At 47.4% G+C, this 20755-nt stretch overlaps 1 protein-coding gene across 1 annotated transcript; it reads right to left on the bottom strand.

The window, feature by feature from the left end:
• Nucleotides 1-335: 335 nt before the first annotated feature.
• Nucleotides 336-15649, bottom strand: mcrip1 (MAPK regulated corepressor interacting protein 1). Its single transcript, XM_041217132.1, has 4 exons — nt 15513-15649; nt 8241-8365; nt 4369-4467; nt 336-1184 (listed from the first exon to the last, which is right to left on the bottom strand). Exons 1-4 carry the CDS (start codon nt 15566-15568, stop codon nt 1120-1122), a joined length of 345 nt encoding a protein of 114 aa, XP_041073066.1. The 5' UTR covers nt 15569-15649; the 3' UTR covers nt 336-1119.
• Between the last annotated feature and the right edge of the window lie 5106 nt (nt 15650-20755).

Raw genomic sequence — 20755 nt, forward strand, 5'->3', positions numbered from 1 at the left:
GCACTGTATGAAAGTCGCCCACAGTTTGGAAAGCTGGATGATTCCTGGGAGAAGTCCAGGTTTCTAAGCAGTCCACTGTCACATTCAGTATGAGATCTGCCACTTTATCAACGATGGCTGAAGAACACACAGCACCAGGCCAGAGGAGGTGGTGACGATTTCAGACATCTAAATCCGCTGGCCAACCACAGCCTGAAGTCTGCATTCCCTCCCACCCAACCTGACAATTATCATCATACATTGTGGAGAAAACCAGAGCATAGAAATACAATTCTTTATTTAAAAAAACACATTATTCTTACCCCCCACTCCCACCGCACCCCCGCAACCCCCCAACCCATCCCATTTTAAAAATAGTGAAAGACTCATTTGAAAGCTGGAAGTTTATCTGGAATACAAACCTAAAATGACTCAAACTCGTGGCCTGTATACAGAAAGCAGTTTATGATCCCATCACACAGCTCACTGCTTCTAGTCCAATCATTCAGCATGGGCTTTTAGTTTTCCCACATGAGTACTGGCTGCATACAGTGCAAGTCAAATAGAATGTTTCACCAAATCTGATCTCAACCTCTAGCTATGGGAATGGTAATTTTAAACAAACAAATCTTAGTCATTGAGGTTTCTGCATCATTCAATGGGCTAAATTTTTTTTTTGTCCCCTCCCAACCCAACATTTCTGAACAAGACTATCCAGAAGATCGTGTTTGGTTGCTGATGCCAAGAAAATGACGGAGAAAACTTACAATCTGAGCCCAGTGTGAAGAGTTTCCGAAAACGTGCCTCCTGAGGGCATTACACTCCTCAAGGCAGAAAAGAGTCTGAATTGCGGCCATAACATGTCAAATGGAGCACAGCTCTTGACAGAAATGGAGAAGAAACAGATGGAAAATAAATCAGTTAAAATTAGCACCATCTACAAACGTTCGGTTTTTTTTTACACATGCTGACTGCATGCATCCTCAGGTCAGTTAAAGGTAACTGACAGGACATCCATTCTGGTGGAAGAAAGTGGGTCGGCTCTGGATTCCTCTCCAGCCAGAGATCAAAGAAAACAAACTTCAAAAGGAAGCTCCTGAGGATGTTGAAGGAAAGATCAAATCCAGCCAAAAACAGCCCTTAAGACTTCTTAGCATCTGACACACCCCTCTTCTTTAAATCACTCAAGTCGACGGGTGTGAAATCTGAAAAGCAAATAGACTGACTTAGAGCCTGGACTGTGTTTAACCAATAGTAACTGTGCGTGTGATGTGCTTGTGCACATGGTGCAGGGTGCATATGCGCCAGAGAGAGGTACTGTGCGTGTGTGTACGTGTTTGCGAGGTGGGGGTGGGTGCGGGAGCGGGTGAGGTGGCGGGGCTGGGTGCGGGAGCGGGTGAGTGTGAGGTGGCGGGGGTGGGTGCGGGAGCGGGTGAGGTGGCGGGGGTGGGTGCGGGAGCGGGTGAGGTGGCGGGGGTGGGTGCGGGAGCGGGTGAGGTGGCGGGGGTGGGTGCGGGAGCGGGTGAGGTGGCGGGGGTGGGTGCGGGAGCGGGTGAGGTGGCGGGGGTGGGTGCGGGAGCGGGTGAGGTGGCGGGGGTGGGTGCGGGAGCGGGTGAGGTGGCGGGGGTGGGTGCGGGAGCGGGTGAGGTGGCGGGGGTGGGTGCGGGAGCGGGTGAGGTGGCGGGGGTGGGTGCGGGAGCGGGTGAGGTGGCGGGGGTGGGTGCGGGAGCGGGTGAGGTGGCGGGGGTGGGTGCGGGAGCGGGTGAGGTGGCGGGGGTGGGTGCGGGAGCGGGTGAGGTGGCGGGGGTGGGTGCGGGAGCGGGTGAGGTGGCGGGGGTGGGTGCGGGAGCGGGTGAGGTGGCGGGGGTGGGGTGGGTGCGGGAGCGGGTGAGGTGGCGGGGGTGGGGTGGGTGCGGGAGCGGGTGAGGTGGCGGGGGTGGGGGTGGGTGCGGGAGCGGGTGAGGTGGCGGGGGTGGGGGTGGGTGCGGGAGCGGGTGAGGTGGCGGGGGTGGGGGTGGGTGCGGGAGCGGGTGAGGTGGCGGGGGTGGGGGTGGGTGAGGTGGCGGGGGTGGGGGTGGGTGAGGTGGCGGGGGTGGGGGTGGGTGAGGTGGCGGGGGTGGGGGAGGTGGCGGGGGTGGGTGCGGGAGCGGGTGAGGTGGCGGGGGTGGGTGCGGGAGCGGGTGAGGTGGCGGGGGTGGGGGTGGGTGAGGTGGCGGGGGTGGGTGCGGGAGCGGGTGAGGTGGCGGGGGTGGGTGCGGGAGCGGGTGAGGTGGCGGGGGTGGGTGCGGGAGCGGGTGAGGTGGCGGGGGTGGGTGCGGGAGCGGGTGAGGTGGCGGGGGTGGGTGCGGGAGCGGGTGAGGTGGCGGGGGTGGGTGCGGGAGCGGGTGAGGTGGCGGGGGTGGGTGCGGGAGCGGGTGAGGTGGCGGGGGTGGGTGCGGGAGCGGGTGAGGTGGCGGGGGTGGGTGCGGGAGCGGGTGAGGTGGCGGGGGTGGGTGCGGGAGCGGGTGAGGTGGCGGGGGTGGGTGCGGGAGCGGGTGAGGTGGCGGGGGTGGGTGCGGGTGAGGTGGCGGATGAGGTGGCGGGGGTGGGGGTGGGTGAGGTGGCAGGGGTGGGGGCGGGTGGAATGCGGGACGCGTGGCAGGGGAAGCGACAGGACGGGCAACAGGAATAAGCAGAGTATGGGGCAGGGCAGGAGGCATGCGAGAGGCTTTGGATAACTTATGTAGCCTGAGAAAGGGGAGCGAGAGGCACAAGGATTGTGTTGCAACGAAAACTCAAAATATAGCTTTTCGGTCTTTATTTTAGATTTGTCAACAGTTGCATTTTCCTCGTTATCTTTGCTGCCATGTAGGTTGCCCTTTACGAGATACTCATTCAAAGCTGATCAAAGAAAGAATACAGATTATCTACTGATATACTCGGAAAACAAAAATCCACCACCCTATCTCTGATCTACATCTAGCAAAGGGGAAAAAATAAACTGGATCTGAATTAAATATCGCAGAGAGGCAGACAGGGGTCAAATGGTGATAAGATAGAAGTGCTAGTTTTAAAAGCTGCTTTGATGTATTTTTTAATTAAAATGTTGGAAACCAGCAGTGAAAATCCAAGTGTTCACAAAATTTGAGCGCACAACTTGAGGCAGTGCAAGTACTGATGTCAAATTGTTAATTACTATTTGTAAATATAAAGCTCTCATTGTGCAAAGAAAACAAGGAAATTGTTTTAGTGTGAGGACAGAGATTTTTCACAATATCCGTAGATTCAAATTGCACACTGTCAGTGTTAAAGTTTAACACCAACCTGTCTACACAGCAGTCAAATTACTTTGAAGTAAATTACCAATAGGTACAACAAGAAATTGGAACTTAAGTGTCTTGAACAGCTCAGAAAACCTGAAGAAATTAGACTACATAATCTGTTTGTCTAAGTCATCCCTGCATGACACTTGTAGAAACCAGAGAAAAATGCTGGAATTATTTGGGTTGGTCAGTATCTGTAAAGTAACAAGAACAGGTTTTATAATCTTTCAGGTGTATACGGCTCATCATAACCTGTCCTCACTCTCACAGAAGCTTATTGAGCTTCAGTATAATTCAGAGTTCCAGTATTCACAATTCTTCCCTTTTGTTTTAGAAGCCTGATTAAGAGCCTCCAGAAATCCACAAGTAAAAACTGATTCCCAATCTGCATGTGGAGATACTGCTAGGTTTAACCAGTTTAAATGCGTGGCTTATTAGCACAGAGGACTAAGAGTTTGCAGCTAGGACCATTCCACCCTTCAGGGAATTGGTCTGCTTGGTTGTCTGAAGTCAAAGGTGAAGAATCCCAGTCCCAACCACGTCTATCCCTTGGGTTCTAGGGAAGTTGGTCAACAATGCCATCGACTACTCTGCATTGTGGCCCAGGTATTTGATTACTAAGTCTACCAAAAAGCACTGACTCAATTTCAATGTCATTCAGCATGTTATCTGGAACCATCTCCAATCCAGCTACCTAATATATAAGGACCATTGAATATTGAAGATGGTGATTATAGTCAATGACCTGGAGCCAAACATTTTATTTAAACTGCAGCAGGTACATTCATACAATTATCACGCTATAGAGAAAACAGACAATTCAGCTTGAAACAAATGCTGGTCTTTTGCTGCAGTGTGCAAGTAGGTAACTTGCATCTTTCATAACATAATCTTTGTTGCACCATATTACCTGCCAATACTGAAATACCCTCTTCAAAACTTATTTATCCTCCAATGGAGAGGAATTAAAAAATTTCTAAAAGCTTTTGCAATTTAAAAACAAGTGGCTTTTCCAAAAGACTTTTAAATTATGTTGGCAGATTTCCCCTCTGACCTCCCACACCAGCCTCAAACATCCATTACTCACTGTTCAGATTGGGATTTGGATTCTTCTCTACGTACTGGACAGGGCCTCGTTCGTTTCCTGACATCTGGCTCCTCAGCTCTCGCTCCACACACTGCCAAGCTGCAAACCAGAATCAGAGATCAGACTGGAGTAAGACAAGAGTCAGCCTTCGGTAAAACTCTGTCCACCCTCCCTTCTTCCTTCAGCTTTATTTTCCCAAATTTTAAAAAGATGAACAAGAGCTTTTGTTCACAGCAAAAGTATTTCAGATTAATTTTACAAACCCCAGAAAGTCTTGATCTTTTGCCTGTCTACAGTCACTGCCTAACTGTACACAACTCTGTAGATTTAAACATTTCTAATTACAAGAACAGTCATGTATTTTCCTAAACTGAGATCTAGCCACAGAATAGCTCTTACAACTGTTTTTGTCTCAAATCTGACTGAAAATGATGTGGCCTTACTTCACCCTGTGATTACAAGCTGAGGATGTCATTAAAAGAATGCCCTGGCTAAAGAATAGTCAAGTTTTATTATGAAAACCACTTAAGTGAGGCTTTCACTTTAAAGGGCCAGTCCGGTAGGATTCCTGCACCACCAATAATTCTGAGCCTACAATTTCAAACAGGAAGGTCATTCCTTTGGCAAAGTTCAACTTTCTGCACTGGGTAACCACTGAAACCCCAAGATGTGTATTGAGAAGCCACAACTGCCAGCTGCTTCATAGAGTTAAACAATTCCACTGTTGGGAAGCAGTGTTGCCAGGGCAGGGCCCCAGCTCCATGCTTCAGGACTATTAATCACTAATCTTTGTTCAACTGAGGTATATAAACAAAACAGAGGAATAAAGTAGTACATCTGTCAACCTAAAATGTATTGGCTGTGCTTGCAAAAGATGCTCCAAAGCACAAAGATGCTTTATCAGAAAGCATCAAAGCTTAAAAGTGATCAAAGCCCCAAGGGTCTTAGACAAGTACAGGCGACGTAACTTCATAGGGCTCTCTGTAAGATTATAAGGCTGTAATGGTGCACTACAAGCTCAGAAGTCATTCAAAGTCCAAGCAGACCCCTTGGAATGCAAAAGTTGATGAATAGAAGATAATTCAAAAAGGTGTCACAAAACACATCTGCTTGAAATTCTGGGTAAAAACAGATCTCTGAAGGTGAAACTTTTTTTTTGCAGTAATGCATCCAGAACATAACTTGATATGTTTCATGTTCATGATTTCATATGCACATCTTCAAATCTTTTGCATTAAATTTATAATAAAAGAGGACAAAAAGCAGATTAAAGCAAAAGGTCCCAGCTGTTAGTTTATTATTGGCAATTGTTGATGAAACCACAGGATACTGTTAGCAGGATTTTAAAGCAGAGATTCAAGCAACATGGGATCTTGGCATAAATTAATACCAATTCTCTAGTCAATCAGAACACAGATTATCTATTAAAAAGACAACTTTACATTTTACTCAAATGTCTGTAGTTTTAAATTCAGATATCCAAGAATAAAGGCAGCCACATCCTGTTGGGAAACAGTGTGCATGTTAGCTTAGACCTGGGCACAAGTAATTGCCTCCGATTTGACAGCAGGGAACTAGTGTAGTTACCAGATTGCTGAGAACTAGCTCGAAAATATGTCAGAGCAAAATATATACCTAAGCAAAAATAAATGATTAGTGTTGACCTGTTTATTTACACCTATAATATTCAAATGAACAAGGCTCTCCACTTTATCTAGGGATTAGTGCACTAAAATGTTTAATTTTAGTAGATAATAAGGAAATCTGCTTTCCAGTACTTACAACCAGGCCACACACAAAGGCTGACGGAAGAGGAGTGCAGGCAACTGCTCATAAGCCTTTAACAATGGTAGCAGTCATTCATTTACCTCTCTGGTGGGACAATCCTAGGCCCTTCCTGCTCTCATTTTAATCTCCACACCACAGAAGTGGGAAGGAGCCCTATACGTGCCAAACCTTGAAAAACTGCAGCTGCTCTTTGAAAGAATGGATTTATGATTTTGCTGCACCTAGCACAGCAGAAATCTTTTCAAACTGCAGTTTATCACCACTTCATGCCTGGTCAGTGATAACTATTTCTCACACAAGCCTCATCAGAAACCTGATAATCTTTTTTAAATAGAAAACCTAAGTGTTCACATAAGTCAATAACCCAACTACTAGTTACTATGGTAAAATTAAACCTGCTGCTCACAAACTTAAGGAATTCCAAAAAGCACACTCCAAGAAAGGACCCAAATTGTGTCATGTATCTACACTGACATCAAGATGATCCATTGCGTCAAACATGGAGAACGATCAGCACCCTCTTCAAGAATTAATAAATGACAAGTTTCGTAACGTCTTAAGGTTATTTGACAATTCTGGTTAACGAACTTTGCTTTTGAAGTTTAAAGAAAGCCAGGAAATGGTAACAACAACTTGTATTTACATAGTGCCTTCAACGTAATAAAACGTCTGTCCCATAGTGTTATAAAACACAGCCACATAAGGAGATATTAGGACAGATGGCCAAAAGTTTGGTTAAAGAGGCAGGTTTTAAGGAGTAATATTAAAAGAAGAAAAAAGGTAGAGAGGCAGAGGGGTTTACCAAAGGAATTTCAGAGCTCAAGCCCTCTGCAACTGAAGTCATAGCCACCAAAGGTGCAGCAGATAAAATTGGGGATGTGCAAATGTCAAGTTTATGGAATGTGGGAGACCAACCAGAAGTGTTTTGGAATAGTCAAGTTTAGAGATAACAAAGGGATGGATGAGGCTTTCAGCTGAAGTTGGGGTAGAGTCGGACAACATCATGGAGGTGGAAGTAAGCGGTCTTAGTTATAAGGCAAACGTGCAGTCAGAAGCCCACCAAGGTTGTGAAAGTCTGGTTTAGCCTCAGGCAGTTGCCAGGGAGAGGGATGGAGTGGTAGCTAGGGAACAGAGTTTGTAGTGGGGACTGAAGGCAAAGGCTTTGATCTTCCCAATATTCAATTGGGGGGAATTTCTGCTCATCCAGTACTGGACGTTGGACAAGCACAGTAGACGAGTTGAGAGAGGTGGTTGTAAGGTAGAGCTGGGTATCGGCAGCATGCATGTGACAACAGAAGCTGTGATTTTACATTATGTTTCCAAGGAGCAGCCTATAGATAAAAATAAAATAAGCCGGGGGGGAGGTCGTGTGGGCAAAGGAAAGCAAAATCACAACTTCAGGCCGAGATATAGATTCAACCATTGGTGGAATTATAATTGTATGACCATTCTGTGCCAGGAGCTGTAGCTCGGCAGCATTATTCACCTCTGAGTCACAAGGTCATGAGTTCGAGACCCACTCCAGGAGTTGAGTGCAATAATCAAAGCTGACACTCCAGTGCCAGTACTGAGGGGGTATTACAATGGTGGAGGTTCTGTCTTTCAGAAGAGATGTTAAAATGAGGCCCCTTCTACATTCTCAGGTGGATATAGAAGATCCTATGGCATTATTTCAAAGAAGAAGAGGGGAGTTATCCACAGTATACTGGCCAATGTTTATCCTCCAATCAATATCACAAAAAAAGATGATCTTATTTGCATATCGCTATTTGTGGGGGCTTGCTGTGCACAATTTGACTGCAACATTTCCTGCATCATATCAGTGACTGAACTTCAAAAATACTTTACTAGCTGTAAAGCGCTTTGGGATGTCCTGTGGTTGTGAAAGGTGCCAGGTAATTGAAAGTTTGTCTGTCTGGGATTAAAATCAGGGATGCTCAAGAGGTTAGAATTAGACGAGTGCAGGTATCTTGGAGGGTTTTAGGGCTAGAGGAGATTATAGAGATGGGGAGGAGCGAGACCATGGAGGAATTTGAAAACAGGGATGAGAATTTTATTTTTTCTTCACATCAATCCCAATGTACCTTCATGTATAAATCTGACATTTTCTTCATGTGCTGGAGTATAAATCTCTTGTGGTGCAGTGTTAGTCGGAGAACGTGGTCCATTGTTTCGTTTGCCATTATAAACAATCCTTGGTGCAGGTGAGCTAGAAGAGAGGAAATAAGATCACATTTTAGTCAAAATTAAAAAGTTAAATTCTCTAGGTTTTTGGGAAGGATGGAACTGCATACTCTAATAATACTAAATACCCATGTCTTTTAACTCACACCAAGCCCTGCTCCCTTATCACCGACTATGCTCGTCGACCAACATTGGTTCCTGGTCAAGCAACATCTTTATTTTGAAATTCTCATCCCTGTTTTCAAATTCCTCCATGGCCTCACCTCTCCCCATCTCTATAATCTCCTCTAGCCCTAAAACCCTCCAGGGTATCTGCACTCATCTAATTCTAGCCTCTTAAGCATCCCTGATTTTAATCGCTCCATCATTAATGGCAATGCCATCAGTTGCCTAGGCCCCAAGCTCTGGAATACCAACCCTACACCCCTACATCTCTGTACCTCGGGCTGGTCCTTTACTCCTTAAAACCTACTTCTTTGACCAAGCTTGATCTGACCTGAATCTCTAAGTGGCTCGGTGTCAAATTTTGTTTGGTAACACTCCTGTGAAGCATTTTATTATGTTAAAGATGCTATGTAAATACAAGTGGTTGTTGTAATCCAAATTCATCCCCTTTAGACTATGGGTCTGTTTATTTTTAACTAAGACATTTATTAGGTTCCCCATACAGTATATTTACATTTGGCTGCCATCTTCTGCGTGTTGCAAAGTTCCTGTGCTGAGATCACAAGAAATGAAAATACGTGACAGATTGCAAACCAATTGAAATCTTCTTTAATACAAAATGGCCACCTTTAGAACAAAGTCACATTTCTCTCCAAGAGACACTGTTGTTCTGCACACACACAGGAGTGACATGGTACTGCAAGGAGGGAGTGCTGTCTGCCTACATGCAGTAAGGTTCTCTCGCCCAAAAGGAAGAGAAACTCCAGTCAGGATGAAAATGCATTCTCTGCTGGACCAGTTAAACACACTTGGGTGTTTATGAGAGTAAGTTTATGAGAAAACCAGTATTGAAATTATACATCATCTATACAAAAGTTTCCAGATAAAAATACAATTCAAACATTGGAGGTCAAACCCTTTCCTTGGTTTGCAATTCCAAAATGGGGACACATTGGCATAATCCTTATTATTCTTATACATTTGGACATTCCAAATAAAATGAGATAGGGGAACATGGTGCTGTAATTTGTAATAAATTAACCTGAAATACTCAGCTTATCCTTTCTCAAAATGTTAAAATGGTGCATTCTTTCATCCAGATTTGTCAGCTTAAAGTTAATGGAGATAGCAAATAGGTAGCAAAGTCCCATTTCCAAAAAAAGTGCTCCTTCCTTACCAGAAATTCACATCAGATATTACTAACTACTTCAAGCATTCGCCTTTCAACCACAATTAAAACAGGCAGCCCCAGTAACCTGTTCCCCATCACCATAGCAACGTACTACCACAGTGCACAAAGCAGGGTTCCATGGAAAGAAATTTATTCACACACAGCAATATCCAATTTTCTCTGGTTCAACTTATTGTATGTCATTTACCCTAAAGCCTCTGGTTAGATACCAGATACATGACATGGAAAAAGCCTATTAATTGATTCAAGCAAACACGTCACTTGCCTACTACAAAAACCACAACTAGGTGAAGTGCACCATTGCAGAGTTGCATTAATCTGCTTACCATCTTACTTAGATTTATGAGCTCAGAGCACTTGGTAAGTAGCTGTAAATGTATGCAATTAATAGCTCAATTATAGGAAAGATACAAACTACTAGCTTGGCACTTGCTCTAGCCTTCAAACTGAAAGATTGAGACTTGAAATCAAATAACTACAGATCAAAATTTCACTTTCCGACATGAAATGCAAGTTCAGAAGTCAGCTTGTTGAGGACATGAACATGTCCTTACTTATCTATCTTTGCTATCATTATTAGGAAGTGGTTAATTGACAATGATCAGGGAGAGGCATATATTAAGTCCCCAGAACAGGGGTTTATTTTACTTTCTGCTTATTCCATCCTTACACTTGCAGCTGAGCAGTAAGCAGCTGGTTTGCCGAGCAACGTACAAACAGTGCCAGTCGTTCGTTAGAGTTGTACTTACCCACACAGCAACTTGTCAGTCATCTACCCAAAAAATGCAGCACTCGCCACAGGGCATATGTGGCCTGTGTGAACAGGGCAAGCAATTGTGTATTTCTTTAATCATTCACATTGAAGGATAATTAATGAGCACCACAGTGACTTAACCAGGAAGTGTCAGTTAAAATAGTGAATTCAATAAATCAGGTATAGACTGCAAAATAGAAGAAAAAAATTAGATAGAGGGTGGGGGGGGGGCAAGAAACAGAAAAGTGTTTTTTTTTATTTAACCATTTTTTAAAAAAAATTTCCTACAGTAATTAGAAGCTGAAGAAATGAGGATTCACACTCATAAAAGTTAATTTTCAGTGCCAGAGAGGCTGGTTAGCAGTAATTAAGATTTGTCACACTGTCCAATGTTTAGGCTGGAATGCACATGCCCTAACTTTTTGTGGGGAGTTTAGGCTGAACCTGAGAAGTACAGGAACTTCACACTGTTCAATGCATTTTAATGATGAGCCAGGCAGCAAGCTGCCATTAACCCCTCAGTTTCTGAAAGAGCAGCGCATCTCACACTAACTTCAGGATTTCAGTGTTTAATTGGACCTGTGGAGTCACTGCCTGATTTACACACAAATAACAGCAAACACTGTTACCTTCACTGTTAGTTTATCTTAAACAGCAACATCTGGTCCAGTATGCCTGTCTTCAAGCTTTGCAGGCTCATTATTTTATTAATAAAATTCCAATAAAAAAGGTAGGAAGGACTTCTCAAAATTTGAATTCATTGAGTTTATTGACAAGTCTTTGTTTTGACAACTGTTAAATTGATCTAGCATGCACTTATCCCAGAAACAAAACTGGAAGGTAAAATCAATGTAGAATCATACAGCACAGAAAGAGGCCAATCAGCCCATCATGCCTGTACCAGCTCTTTGACAGAGCTCTCTATTTCATCCCATATTACTGCTCCTTCCTAAAAATTCTCTCTCCTCCAAGTATTATCTAATTTCCTTTTGCAAGTTATTACTGAATCTGCTTCCACCACCCTTTCAGGCAGTGCACTCTAGATCATAACTTGCTGGATAAAAAAAAAATTCTCACCTTCCCTTTAACTCTTCTGACAATTACTTTAAATCTGTGTTCTCTGGTTACAGACCCTCAGGCCACAGAAACTGAAACAGTTTCTCCCTATCTACTCTAACAAAACCCTTCATAATTTTGAACATCTCTACCATACCTCCCCTTAGCCTTCTCTGAACTAAGGAGAAGATTCCCAGCTTGTCCAGTCTCTCCATGTAACTGAAGTCCCTCATCCTTGATAATATTTCGAATAAATCTCTGCTGCCCCTTCTCCAAGGTCTTGGCATTCTTCCTAGCGTGTGGTGTCCAGAATTGAAAACAATCATCTAGCTGAGGTCTAACCCATCCTTTACCACAACTTCCTTGTGAAGAAGGGGTAGGGAACGTATTATACAGAAAGGATACAAAATTCTGAAATATGTGTGAGGAAGGAACAAGATAGGGAGAATAAAAATTAAGCAGTTTCTTGGTGCTCCTCTAACAAGAAACTTCTTCACCCAAAGACTGGCAAAAATGTGGAACCTGCTACCACAGTGATTGAAGTGATTAGCATAGATGCTTTTAAGGGGAAGCTAGATAAGCTTATGAGGGAGAAAGGAATAGAGGGTTACAAAGGTAGATTTAGGTGACAAAAGATGGGAGGCTTGAGTAGAACATAACACCAGCATGGACTGGTTGGACCAAATGGCTTATTTCTGCACAGTATATCCTATGTATGTAGAGGGGATTTGAGTTGAATATAGCTTAAAATGTAATTACAAAGGATTTGTGAAATACCAGTGACATTGGACAGGTGGAGGAGGAGGACAAGGAAGTAGAATTGCTAAATCATTTTGTTTTGTTAACTACTGAAAAGACATTCTAATGCCTAAATTCAGAGTGCCAGGAACAGCACAGTCCAAAATGAGCTCCTGAACTGATTATACCAGCTATACCATATGCTTGTCAGTTTCAATCTTTTATTAAACACAAACATATGTGTTTGTAACCCTTTTTCTGTAAAACTAGAGCTTTAATCAGATTACTTAACTTTTCTCCTACAGCATATGGTAAGTCAATACACTTCTTGTGTAACTTAACGCACCCTCAAATTGCACCCCACCATGCTAGCCACCAGCACCAGTGTAATATAGCTCAAAATGGTCTCAAAACAACAAATAGATTTTGAATTGCTGGGTACTGTCATGGATAAAGTGGATAAAGTATGAATATTTCACATACTCATTATGCTTCAGTGAAACCCAAGTGGCAAAAACATCCATTTTGAGATCAATTTTCTCTGCACAATTGGCTTCCATGGAGTGTTGCTGACACAACGTTAGCTACTTCCTTGCTGAATGGGAGACCACTAGAGGGGAAAAACCTGACAGAACAAAGCTCAACAGTGACCAAGAGCACTGCTGATAGATGAGGTTGGGGAACTAATACACGATACTACAGCATTGAAGGGCACATTCCCATGTACCTGATTTATAGGAAGAACCCCCATCCCCCAAAACTGTACCACCATTGGCTAATCTGCAGCCTAACCCAATTTTCCCATAACCCTTAAACCTAATATTCACGCAACACAAGTGCAAGGAAATTACCATCTCCAATTAAAGAGAGTCCCTCTGACATTCAATGGCATTAGCATCGCCGAATCCTCCACCAGTGACCAGAAACTTAACTGGACTAGTCATATAAATTCTGTGGCTGCAAAGGTAGGTCAGAAGATGGGAATTCTGCAGCAAGTAACTCACCTCCTGACTCTCAAAGCTAGCATCTACAAGGCACAAATCAGGAGTATGAAGGAATACTCCTCCCTTGCTTGAACAAGTGCAGCTCCAACAATACTCAAGAAGCTCAACACCATCCAGGACAAAGCAGCCTGCTTAACTGGCACCACATCCACGACCTTAAACATTCACTCCCTCCACCACCAACATACAGTGGCAGCAGTGTTGTACCATCTACAAGATGCAGTGCACCAACTCACCAAGGCTACTTTGACAGCACCTTCCAAACCTACAAACTCTACTACCTAGCAGAACAAGGGCAGCAGGCGCATGGGAACATTACCAGCTACAAGTTTAAGTCACAATGCCGTGATTTCAATACAGCGGTGCATTCGGCCCAGCATGCCACTGAATCAGAATTATCCAGATTAATTCCAGTTCCCTTCTCTTTCCCCATGTGCTTTGAGTTTTTTCTTCATGTGTCTGATCCCTCTTAAATGTTCTCACTGGCTTCAACTGCCACAAGTGGTAATGCATATTGTACTCTAATCACCATATGCCTAAAAACAATTCGTCCAGCTTTCCCTTTAAATTGGAGACAGATGGAAAAAAATCACCACTGGATCATGGACTCAAATCTTGGCAGCAAACGACAACCATAGAAACAAGTTACCAGCCCAGTCACAGGTGGTGCATGCTTACAAAACTAGGACTTAAGAAAGAATTCATGCAAAAGGATAGTCATGAACAGTGATCTGCATTACTGTACTTCAAGAGGTGAATAGGATAATTTTTAATAGCAAAACATTGAATTTTGAACAAATGCTGCTGACTTGGCTCTTGCAAAAGTTGTAAATGAAAAAGCAGCTATCAGACATCATTTTGAAAGCCCACCTTCAAATCAGCGTTTTAAATTAAAATTGTAACAGTGGACTAATGCAGATGATCACAATTCACAAGCAACTCGATCTCAAAAGCATCCATCCCACTCATTCACTGAGTGCATTTATTTGCACTCATTGCCCAACTCAATAGGCTAGCACGAGAAACAACTTGCATTTATACAGCGCCTTAATGTGGCACACACAAAAAAAAACATCCCAAGGTACTTCACAAAGCAGAAAGGATGTTTCAGTGGGGGGAATACCCAGTGGCTGCCGGCACAAGGGAGGCTCCCACTGGGGAGCCCATACACTGATGAGAAACTATTGAAGAGAAAGAAAAAAGAAAGACACATTTAATACCAGATTCAGGACAGGTCAGAGCTGCTATTCGGCCGACCTCCTCCCACCCCCTGGTGCTTCAGTACAAACCCCTCATTACATTAGGAGAGAGACACAAACAATGCTGCAGGTTACCCAGGAGGGACCCGACCCCTCTACAGAGTAAGTGGCAATTAGTCACCCTCAAAAGAGCAAATGAGGAGGTTAACGCCTGGTTTGGGAAACTGCATCTGCTAAATAATAATAATAATAATAGCAGCACCTTTCCAGCCCCATGGGGAAACATGAAGTAGCAAAGATGAAGCGGGAATGGGGGGTGGGGGGGGGAAGCAAAGTGGGATTGGGAATGGGGGGGGGGGGAGGAGGGAATGGGGGGGTAGGGGGCAAAGTGGGAGTGGGGATGGGAATGGGGGGGAGGGGGCAAAGTGGGAGTGGGGATGGGAATGGGGGGGAGGGGGCAAAGTGGGGATGGGAATGGGGGGGAGGGGGCAAAGTGGGGATGGGAATGGGGGGGAGGGGGCAAAGTGGGGATGGGAATGGGGGGGAGGGGGCAAAGTGGGGATGGGAATGGGGGGGGAGGGGGCAAAGTGGGGATGGGAATGGGGGGAGGGGGCAAAGTGGGGATGGGAATGGGGGGAGGGGGCAAAGTGGGGATGGGAATGGGGGGAGGGGGCAAAGTGGGGATGGGAATGGGGGGGAGGGAATGGGGGGCAAAGTGGGCATGGGGGGGGGGGGGGGAAGGGGGAATGGGAATTGGGGGGGGGAGGGGGCAGAGGGCAGGCCATTCCGGGCCGGAATTGCCGGTTTCGGGCGGGATGGAGCCGCCGTTTTTCGCCGAGATAATTGTTTTTCTCCCATCTCAAAATCCGGCCCGAACCCGAGCCGGCGGGGTTGCGAGGGGGAGGGGGGGGGGGGGGGTGGTGGCGGTGTTTACCGGGGGGTTTACCGGGCCCGCGGAGCTGAGGCCAGGTTCCCGGTGAAGCCGCTGACTTGCCGCCGCTGCTTTACTCCCGGTTCCCGCTGGTTTATCCCCACCACCCCCTCCCGGTCCCGGACTCCCTCACCTGCTCATCTCTCCGTCTCCCTCCCGGGTACAGGCCCGCCCCCGGGGTGACGTCATCGCGGGACCGCCTCGCGCACCGGCAACAACTTCCGCTTAAACCGTCAGAGCGCGAGTGGGGGAGGGGAAAGTGGGGGCGGGGGATATAGGGGGGATGGGGATTGGGCGATATAGGGGGAGGGGGAGAGGGTGGGGCGATATGGGGGGGGGAGGGGCGATATGGGGGAGGGGGAGGGGTGGGGCGATATGGGGGAGGGGCGATATGGGGGAGGGGGTGGGGCGATATGGGGGAGGGGGGTATGGGGGGAGGGGGATATGGGGTTGGGGATATGGGGTTGGGGGGATATAGGGGCTGGTGTTGGGGGTAGGGGGGATATAGGGGGATGGGGTGGGGGGGGATATATGGGGGTAGGGGGGATATGGGGGTGGGGGGATATAGGGGATGGGGTGGGAAGGTATATATGGGGGTAGGGAGGATATAGGGGGATGGGGGTGAGGGGGATATATGGGGGTGGGGGAATATAAGGGGGATGGGGTGGGGGTATATAGGGGGATGGGGGTGGGGAGATATAGGGGGATGGGGGTGGAGGGGATATATGAGGGTGGGGAGATATAGGGAGATGGGGGTGGAGGGGATATATGGGGTGGATATTGGGGGTTGGAGGATATGGGGGAATGGGGGTGGGGGGATAGAGGGGAATGGTGGTAGGGAGGGTATAGGGGGATGGGGTAGAGGGGATATAGTGGATGGGGTTGGGGATATATGGAGGTGGGGGGATATATGTAGGTGGGGGGATATTGGGGGTTGGGGGATATGGGGGTGGGGGGATATAGGGGGTTCCAGTGGGGGGATATAGGGGGATGGGGATATGGGGGGAGGGGATATGGGGGAAGGGTGGGGTTGATGAGTGGGATGGGAGATATGGGGGAGGATTTGGGTAGTGGGGATATGGGGAGCTTTGGGGAGGGGAATATGGGGGGAATGGGGGTGGGGCAGTATGGGGGGATGAGGGTGGGGCGGTATAGGGGAGGGGATATAGGGGGATGGGATGGGGTGGGGGGATATATGGGGGTGGGGGGATATAGGGGGATGGGGTGGGGGGATGGAGTTGGGGGGGATATAGGGGGATGGGGTGGGGGGGATATAGGGGTAAGGGGGATATAGAGGGACGGGGATATAGGGGGATGGGGGTGGGGTGGATATATGGGGGTGGGGGGATATAGCAGCGTGGGGGGATATAGGGGGGTGGGGGGGATATATGGGGGTGGGGGGGTATCGGGGATGGGGGTGGGGGGATATAGGGGGATGGGGTGGAGAGGGATATAGGGGGTGGGGGGATATAGGGGGATAGGGTGGGGGGATATATGGGGATGGGGGGATATAGGGGGATAGGTGGAGAGGGATATCTGGGGGTGGGGGGATGGGGATGAGGGGGATACATGGGCGTGGGGGAATATAAGGGGGATGGGGGTGGGGGAATATAAGGGGGATGGGGGGGATATAGGGGGATGGGGGTGGAGGGGATATATGGGGGTGGGAGGATATTGGGGGTTGGAGGATATAGGAGGATGGGGGTGGGAGGATATAGGGGATGGTGGTAGGGGGAATATAGGGGTATGGGGGTATAGGGGACATAGTGGATGGGGTGGGGGGATATATGGGGGTGGGGGCCTATTGGGTGATGGGGGTGGGGGGGATATAGGAGGTTGGAGTGGGGGGATATAGGGGGATGGGAGGAGGGGGATATTGGGGGATGGGGATATGGGGGGAGGGGGTTGGGGATATGGGGGAAGGGTAGGGGTGATGAGGGGGATGGGAGATATGGGGGAGGATTTCGGTAGTGGGGGTATGGGGACATATGGGGAGGGGAATATGGGGGGAGATGAGGGGATCAGAGAGGGGAGGAAGGGATTGGGGAAGGGGGATGAGTGGAAAGGGAAATGGAGAAGGGTGGGAAGGGGATTTGAGGTAGGGGAAATGGGGGATGAGGAGGAGGGGAAAATGGGAATGGGTAATTGAGATGGGGAAATAGGGGATTGGGGAGGGAAGGGGTAATTGGAATGGGGGAATGAGAAGGATTGTGGGGAAAGGGGGTGGTGGAGGTGGGAGGGAGAAGGGTTGCAGGAAAAGGGGATGGGGAGAGAGAAGGATTGCAGGTGAAGGGGGTGGGGGGAATGGGGGAGGGAAGTGGGTTGTGGGGAGGGAGCAGATAAGGAGGAAGAAAAGGAGAGAGGGATGTGTAGAGAGAGGAGGAGTGAAGGGGCAAGAGAGATATAACAGGAAGGAATGCAAAAAGAAGAGGGCTATGAAATTGGGAAGAGGCTAAGAAATAGGAGCAGGAGTAGACCATTAAGCCCATCGATCCTGCTCATGACTGATCTTCTGCATCAACTCCACTTTCCTGCCCATGGAGAACCTCATTGGTCTGCTCCTGAGCCTGTCAAAGGTGGCCATTAACATGTCCAGGCAGCAGGCCATGGAGGGGGTTGCTAAATCTGACTGTTTTCTCTATTCTGCAGCTACCTTCCCTGGAGATAGAGATGTGGTGTTTAATGTTACACTAAGGCCTTCCAGGACCAGTGGACACCTCAGGGGCTGCAGTGCATCATCAGCCCTGGGAACATTAATTTAATTTGATACGTTTTCTTTTAGATTTTGTCTTTTTGTTACAGCGTCTTTTAAGGGGCTTTCAATTTGTTTATTAGTTAATTTGTTTATTTTGTTTGTTTTCAGAAGAGCATATGAATAGGTGATAGCTGGGACACTGGGTTGTGTGGGAGGAGAGCTGTGAGACTGAACAAGACAATAAACTCAATAAAGAAAAGCTCTGTGTCTTGGTTTCAACTTCACCAACTGGCTTGGATCCTGCCCCACCCTCCACACTTTTTCAGTTTAAAATCCGATGTAGACCCCTAGTTATATGATTCGCCGGGACACTAATCACAGCCCAGCTTAAGTAGAGCCTATCCCAATGGAACAGCTCCCTTTACCGCCAGTACTGGTGCTGGTGCCCCATAAATTGAAACCCTTTCTTCCCACACCACTCTTTTGGCCACGCGTTTAATACACCAATCTGCTTGACCCTGTGTCAATTGGCGCACAGCTCAGGTAACAATTCAGAGGCTATTGGAGGTTCTGCATTTTAATTTTCACCCTACCTCCTCAAATCTCTCAGCATCATCATGTCTTGCTCTAAAACAAAAACAGAATTACCTGGAAAAACTCAGCAGGTCTGGCAGCATCGGCAGAGAAGAAAAGAGTTGACGTTTCGAGTCCTCATGACCCTTCGACAGAACTTGAGTTCGAGTCCAAGAAAGAGTTGAAATATAAGCTGGTTTAAAGTGTGTGTGTGGGGGGCGGAGAGATAGAGAGACAGAGAGGTGGCGGGGGGGGTGTGGTTGTAGGGACAAACAAGCAGTGATAGAAGCAGATCATCAAAAGATGTCAACGACAATAGTACAATAGAACACATGGGTGTTAAAGTTAAATTTGGTGATATCTAAACGAAAGTGCTAATTAAGAATGGATGGTAGGGCACTCAAGGTATAGCTCTAGTGGGGGTTTTTTAAAATTTTTTTATAATGGAAATAGGTGGGAAAAGGAAAATCTTTATAATTTATTGGAAAAAAAAAAGGGAAGGGGGAAACAGAAAGGGGGTGGGGATGGGGGAGGGAGCTCACGACCTAAAGTTGTTGAATTCAATATTCAGTCCGGATGGCTGTAAAGAGCCTAGTCGGAAGATGAGGTGTTGTTCCTCCAGTTTGCGTTGGGCTTCACTGGAACAATGCAGCAAGCCAAGGACAGACATGTGGGCAAGAGAGCAGGGTGGAGTGTTAAAATGGCAAGCGACAGGGAGGTTTGGGTCATTCTTGCGGACAGACCGCAGGTGTTCTGCAAAGCGGTCGCCCAGTTTACGTTTGGTCTCTCCAATGTAGAGGAGACCACATTGGGAGCAACGAATGCAGTAGACTAAGTTGGGGGAAATGCAAGTGAAATGCTGCTTCACTTGAAAGGAGTGTTTGGGTCCTTGGACGGTGAGGAAAGAGGAAGTGAAGGGGCAGGTGTTGCATCTTTTGCGTGGGCATGGGGTGGTGCCATAGGAGGGGGTTGAGGGGTAGGGGGTGATGGAGGAGTGGACCAGGGTGTCCCGGAGGGAGAGATCCCTACGGAATGCCGATAAGGGGGGTGAAGGGAAGATGTGTTTGGTGGTGGCATCATGCTGGATTTGGCGGAAATGGCGGAGGATGATCCTTTGAATGCGGAGGCTGGTGGGGTGATAAGTGAGGACAAGGGGGACCCTATCATGTTTCTGGGAGGGAGGAGAAGGCGTGAGGGCGGATGCGCGGGAGATGGGCCGGACACGGTTGAGGGCCCTGTCAACGACCGTGGGTGGAAAACCTCGGTTAAGGAAGAAGGAGGACATGTCAGAGGAACTGTTTTTGAATGTAGCATCATCGGAACAGATGCGAAGGAACTGAGAGAATGGGATGGAGTCCTTACAGGAAGCGGGGTGTGAGGAGCTGTAGTCGAGATAGCTGTGGGAGTCGGTGGGTTTGTAATGGATATTGGTGGACAGTCTATCACCAGAGATTGAGACAGAGAGGTCAAGGAAGGGAAGGGAAGTGTCAGAGATGGACCACGTGAAAATGATGGAGGGGTGGAGATTGGAAGCAAAATTAATAAATTTTTCCAAGTCCTGACGAGAGCATGAAGCGGCACCGAAGTAATCATCGATGTACCGGAGAAAGAGTTGTGGAAGGGGGCCGGAGTAGGACTGCAACAAGGAATGTTCCACATACCCCATAAAGAGACAGGCATAGCTGGGGCCCATGCGGGTACCCATAGCCACACCTTTTATTTGGAGGAAGTGAGAGGAGTTGAAGGAGAAATTGTTCAGCGTGAGAACAAGTTCAGCCAGACGGAGGAGAGTAGTGGTGGATGGGTATTGTTCGGGCCTCTGTTCGAGGAAGAAGCTAAGGGCCCTCAGACCATCCGGGTGGGGGATGGAGGTGTAGAGGGATTGGACGTCCATGGTGAAGAGGAAGCGGTTGGGGCCAGGGAACTGGAAATTGTTGATGTGACGTAAGGTGTCAGAGGAATCACGGATGTAGGTGGGAAGGGACTGGACAAGGGGAGAGAGAAGGGAGTCAAGATAACGAGAAATGAGTTCTGTGGGGCAGGAGCAAGCTGAGACGATCGGTCTACCGGGGCAGTTCTGTTTGTGGATTTTGGGTAGGAGATAGAAG

The sequence above is a fragment of the Carcharodon carcharias genome, chromosome 22 (genome assembly GCF_017639515.1).
Source record: "Carcharodon carcharias isolate sCarCar2 chromosome 22, sCarCar2.pri, whole genome shotgun sequence".
NCBI lineage: Eukaryota > Metazoa > Chordata > Chondrichthyes > Lamniformes > Lamnidae > Carcharodon > Carcharodon carcharias.